This window comes from Lolium perenne, chromosome 4 (assembly GCF_019359855.2).
Source record: "Lolium perenne isolate Kyuss_39 chromosome 4, Kyuss_2.0, whole genome shotgun sequence".
NCBI lineage: Eukaryota > Viridiplantae > Streptophyta > Magnoliopsida > Poales > Poaceae > Lolium > Lolium perenne.
The window spans coordinates 125,198,595-125,204,427 of record NC_067247.2 but is presented as its reverse complement, the minus strand read 5'-3'; the positions used below and the strand labels follow the sequence as shown (position 1 = coordinate 125,204,427).

The 5,833-nt window shown below is 47.7% G+C and overlaps 1 protein-coding gene across 1 annotated transcript; it reads left to right on the top strand.

Annotated features, from left to right (window-relative positions):
• Positions 1 to 579: 579 nt before the first annotated feature.
• LOC127293831 (uncharacterized) lies at positions 580 to 4,055 on the top strand. Its single transcript, XM_051323505.2, has 3 exons — positions 580 to 671; positions 932 to 2,553; positions 3,670 to 4,055. The coding sequence occupies exon 2, from the start codon at positions 1,450 to 1,452 to the stop codon at positions 2,332 to 2,334; it is 885 nt and encodes a 294-aa protein (XP_051179465.1). The 5' UTR covers positions 580 to 671; positions 932 to 1,449; the 3' UTR covers positions 2,335 to 2,553; positions 3,670 to 4,055.
• Positions 4,056 to 5,833: the final 1,778 nt, after the last annotated feature.

Here is a 5,833-nt window from a genome sequence, read left to right as displayed (position 1 = left end):
GATCTAAGAGATCACTTTATTGTCCGTGCATCTAGGTTTAATTTGCTCCGCGATGGACGGAGCAAAATTATTACAATTTAGATTTTTTTCTCTTCCGCGGCAACGCGCAGGCATTTGTGTCCTTTGCAATATGTAATGCATGCATACATCATACAATAGATTTCGTATTAATTGGTTCTTATAGTAATACATTTTTTATATTGCTTATGTTGATACTTTTTCATACATATGCAACACATTTTATGATGGAGGGAGTACTAAAATATTTGCTGATCCGTACCAAATTCAGTACCGCATCGTATCTGTACATGCATGAGTTAGCTTAATTAATGTGAGAAAGAAAACACAAGTCCTTTGCCGACTTATTCCTAGTAGGCGAGAAAGGGATGGCACCAAAGTTTTGTTGTCGCACGCACACCATAAATCCCAGATTCGCCCATCTTATCATTCCTTCCTCCCCTCCCAGCAATAGTAAAAATTCGTTTCTGGAAGGCAAGCGAGCGATCTGTAAACAATTCCTTTCTCTCTCTCTCTGCCCTCGGGATCTGCGCAGTCTTCCCCTCTCCTGTACACCACCACCACCACCACCACCCCCCTCCGCGCGCCTCCTCCTCCCCCCAACCCGGCGCAAATCCATCGCCGAGATCCAAGTCCACACCACACCGGACGAGGTGCGTCCCCCCGCCCATTTCTATATTCGCTCCCCATCATCCCGCTCGTCCCCGCCCCGCCCCGCCCTGAAAACAAGAAACCCGGAGCGCGCGCGCGAGGACGAGAATCTCAATCGCATTGATTTTCTTTCTCCGGCCACCCTCTTTGTTTTCTTTTCTGCTATCGCGATCGCCTGGTTTCTTTGTTTCATCGCCTTCTGTTGCTATGGTTGGTCCAAGAAGCCTGACCCCGTCTTCTTGTGCGTGTTCTTGTAATGCAGGAGCAGGTGAAGCCGCGCGCGGCATTGGTGCCGGCGGCTGATCTTCCCGTCGAGCGGCGACGCCATCGCCGTGCGCCGGCAAGATCCGTCCGCCCGAGGCCGCGACGCCGCCGTACGGATCTGATCCCCTCTCCCTCCCGCCGCCGCCGCCGGAGAATCGATCGTCGATCTCCGGCCGTTCGCATACCGCAGGTATGCACACTGCGTGTTCGCGCGTGTCGCCAGCCATCTCTCACCATTCATGCACTATACCAGTCGGGCGCTTTATTTACCGAGAGAGATGGCGGCGTATTAATACCGCTGTCTCTAGTACATTCTTCTTCCGCGTTTAATTCGCGTTTCTGTTACGAGGATGGATATCTAATCTGATCCTTCCCAGTCTGTTGTTATCTTTTTCTGTTAACCAACCACAGCAGGCCGAGCAGTAGACAAGATAGAGACGGAAGCGCGCTAGGGTTTCTTCGATCCATCTCTCGATCCTCCCTCCTCCACCTCACCGGGGAAGAAGGCGGCGGAAGATGTCGTCGTCGAGCTCCCCGTGCGCGGCCTGCAAGCTGCTCCGCCGCAAGTGCACGCAGGGGTGCGTCTTCGCGCCCTACTTCCCGCCGGACCAGCCCTCCAAGTTCGCCAACGTGCACAAGGTCTTCGGCGCCAGCAACGTCTCCAAGCTCCTCAACGAGCTCAACGCCTCGCAGCGGGAGGACGCCGTCAACTCGCTCGCCTACGAGGCCGAGGCGCGCCTCCAGGACCCCGTCTACGGCTGCGTCGCCTACATCTCCATCCTGCAGCACAGGATCCGGCAGACGCGCGAGGAGATCGCCAACGCGCGCAAGGAGCTCGCGGGATACATCGGCAACGCCGCCTACGCGCCCGTCGTCCCCGTCCCCAACGCCGCCGCGCTCGCGCAGGCGCAGTACGCCGCCATGGGCCTCCACCCGCAGCAGCACCCCCAGCAGCAGATGCTCGTACAACAGCAGGTGCCGCACCACCACCAGTACAACCAGCTCCACCACCAGCAGCACCACCAGCAGCAGATCGTCGACGCGCAGCACATGGCGGCCGCGGTCGAGGCGGCCACGCGGGGACAGCACCAGCACCAGCAGGACATGATGATGATGCGCCAGGGCTACGCGCCGCCGCAGGGCGTGCCCACGGTGGCGATCGTGCCTCCGGGCCCGGGCTCCGCCAACCCCGCCGCGTACGGCGGCGCGCCCGCGCAGTTCCTCATCCAGCAGCAGCAGCAGCCGACGCCTTCCGCCCTCACGACCTTCCGCACGGACCAGCAGTCCCCGCCGCCGCAGTCCTCGGGCCACTCCCACGTCGACATGTCCCACGCGCCACAGCACCGGCAGCACACGGACGGCAGCGACGAGGGGAGCGGGGGCGCCCCGCCCTCGGCCTGACCGTGTGCTCCCGCGCCTGCCTCACCCGTCGCAGTGTCTCGATCCAACATTTCCCCCTAGCTTTTTTTCCCCCATTGTTTCTTTCAAGCACTTCATTTGTTGGTCACACGTCGTACGAGTCTTTTCAGTCTTCTTGATCATGTGATATCGAACTGGCGGCTCCCGGAAAGCATTTCCATATGGCTCCCGGAGGCGGACAAGCTGGTGATCTTGCTCAAGGTATTCTTCTTCCATGCATATAGTACTACTGGTCTCGAAACAGTTAGTTTCTAGCTTGATTCCAGTGTTACGGTTTGTGTTTGGGTTACTGCTTGTAAACAGTTTTGGTTCATCTCGAAACGATTACTTAATCGATCAGTGCATAAAGATAGCGGAAATTAAGATGTGTGTCTGGATTCTGAAATGATAATGATGCAACGTTCATGGTTCATGATGGAATAATGGTTATAATGAAGCATGGAGGTCGACTTGTTAAATTGTGTGGTTGTGTGTGCCAATTACTTTGTTTACTTGTTTGCTAACTCCAACGATCGATCGATACTAGCTGGCACCTATTCTAAAAACTACTGCTCTGACTTGCACATCACTTGTACTAGTCAACTCAATCTAGAAGATGGCTGCATTTTTTGTGATGAAATTAGAATGGCCCCCAATGTGTAGTGGAAGAATCCACAAATTAGTTTCTAAAGTAAGCAAGAACTTCAACATAGCTACCTTATAGAGTTTGTAGTCCATAAGTCCGTTCTAGTGATCTAGGTTGAGTAGTCGATTAAAAAAATGCTCCCATTGTGTCTTGGTGTAAAAAATCTACTGCAGCATAAGTTTATCTGTGCGTGTAACTCGATCTGCAAAACATTTGTGTGTAAATATTGCAGAACTATGTGTTTAATTAAATCAGCATATTATAGGAACTAGGGAGAGAATGCATTGCCATGTTTAAAATAAGATCTGAATTTCCATTTCCCTTATTTATAAAACATTATTTTGGCTTTAGGACTGAATTTGGATTTGCCGTTTCGACAAGCTTGACACATATAGCTAGGTTCTTTGGTTTTGTCAAATTAAAAATAGGTCAATTATCAAAGGAGAAACTGTATTTCTTTAAGATAGATACATTGTCTTAAATAAATGTGTGAGTGCATGCAAAATAGTGGCTTGTCATCACTGTACCAAACAATGATCTCTCTGAGTCTCTCGGGCACCCCCACAACCACACACACCTGCTCTGCACACATCTCAGAGATTTTGACATACGCATATGCATAACTCCTGAACGTACCCTTATCGAATTCAGTCACACTGACAAATCATACTCCTGGAAATATGCTTTGGCAGGCTCTTCATCAGCTGCTTTTATCCCTCACAAGATTGGCAGCCAAATAAATGCAGGCCAGAAACAGAGGCAGCAAAGGGAAACTTATGAACGGAGGTAGAGGTAGACAGATATCAGAGTGAGACAGTGAAACATGCATGCAAGGTGTGTGTGCAATGGGGGGCAAATGGTGAAGCACGCAGCCCGGGGCACAGTCAGCAAGCATAAAAAACAAGACCACAAAGTTCAGAATAAAGGCATCAAAGGACTTAATTCTTCTGCATTATTCTTTTCAGTTTAGTGTAGTGGCTTCATGTTTTTTCTTCAGTTCTGGGCGGATTTGTTTCTAATCATAAAGTTTACTATAGCTTCTGTTTGGTTCTAGAATATATTTTTTGAACCGGTAAAATTTTGTGTACAAAACATTATCTGAAGTTCTGAACTAGATAGTCAGTTAGCCATTTACCATTTTCTCGTATAGTTTACACTGTATGAATCCACCATTGCGTAGACTCGTGCTTATGATGCTATGCATAGAGACGGTAACTGTGGAACTCATTTCATCATAACGATAATAATTACTTATTGTATCACAAGCACAGCTCTTATGCATGCCATGATTCGATCTATTGGTGAATCCTTTTTTAAGAAAAATACAAATTAACAAGCTAGTTGCAGAGATAGTGTCTAGCTACGCATGCATACCCCATGTTGCTGAAATCATCACCATGCAACGTGGAATCAATGTTTCGCTTCTCTCGCATGCATGTGTGTGTGTATACAGTATACCCCCTCTAGGCTCTCGCCACAATCTAGCCTAGTGATAGCTAGTCAGATACTCAGATTCCTCTCATTACAAATTCGCCCTTCATTCACCAATACACATGACCCACTCCTCAACCCTTTATAAAGTGGAGTGTCTACATAGTAATTTCTTGAAAATTAAAATCCCTCTTCTACTAATTACCCTGCTGTAAACTTTGTAAAATTTGACCCAATATATAGAAGGCATATCAACATATATAATTTAATTAATATTATTAGGATAATCATAAACAACATTTTCATATTATATGCATTTGAATCTAAATATGTTGGTGTTTTCCTATATATACTTGGTAATTATAAACGGAGGGGATACTTTTTTTAAAAAAATTCCCATAATAAAGACCCCCCTAGAGCTCTGGAGCTGATAATCTGATGATTAACAAATCATAAAACATAGTATGATTGAAATTTAATCAGTGAACATTATGTTGAAGGATGGCATGCATGAGATAGAACAACCACAAATATCTTTCCTTAGGCATTAAGATCTCTCTTCGCTAAGAAAGGGTGGTGATTGTTTTTGTCTCTCAGACTCCAATTATGAAACAAATTAAAAACACACTTGCAAGTTCCCAAAAAGTTCACATATAGTTCTCATGTGTGGTGACCAGTGAAAACAAAAAAAAGTGTCAAAAACACCTTGAACCATGTAACGGCCCCGGGTAGCACCCCTATTAGATTTGTTTGCGCTTTTTATTTTGTGCATCATCATGGCATATGCATCATATCATCCATGTTTTTGCAAATAAAATTATTTCTATAAACCCAAATTATTTTGTTTTCCCTCTCATATGGTTTATATAATAATAAACCTCCTCTTTCCGTTTCATTTAACAAAACCCTAAATAAAACTATATTTCTATTTTGCTATAAAATATTTGGCTCTTATTTTATTTTCTCTCCAACTCTGCTTTCAAAAATTCAAACTGTTGTTTGAAAGTTTTCAATCCAGTTTTTAATAGAAAAACAAAACCCCTCTCCTGGGCTCCCTCTTCACCCCTGGCCCTTCTCCCTTTTCCTCCCCGTCCGGCCCACCTTCCCCTCTCTCTCTTTTGGCCCAACCCACCTCTTGGCCCGTACCCCTTCGCCAGCTTTTTCTCTCACGACAGAGACGCAGGAGACACGCACATGGTGAGGCAGTGGTCCTCCCGAGCTCAACCACCGCACCCACGCCGCGCGCGTGAGCCCCTCTCCTTATCCTCTCTGGCACCAGCACTCCTTCTGCACGCCAAGCCTCCACCTGCTTCCTCCTTTCCCCTCCTCCACGAAAGGAACATAGAGGAGAAATACCCCACAGCACCGCGCCTCCTCGCCGTCAAACCGTCGTCTCCAGCCACCCCACGGCGCGCCGTTGCCACC

Bases quoted from the DNA above. Each gene is read 5' to 3' on its own strand.
- LOC127293831 (XM_051323505.2), top strand. From the start codon at position 1,450: ATGTCGTCGTCGAGCTCCCCGTGCGCGGCCTGCAAGCTGCTCCGCCGC.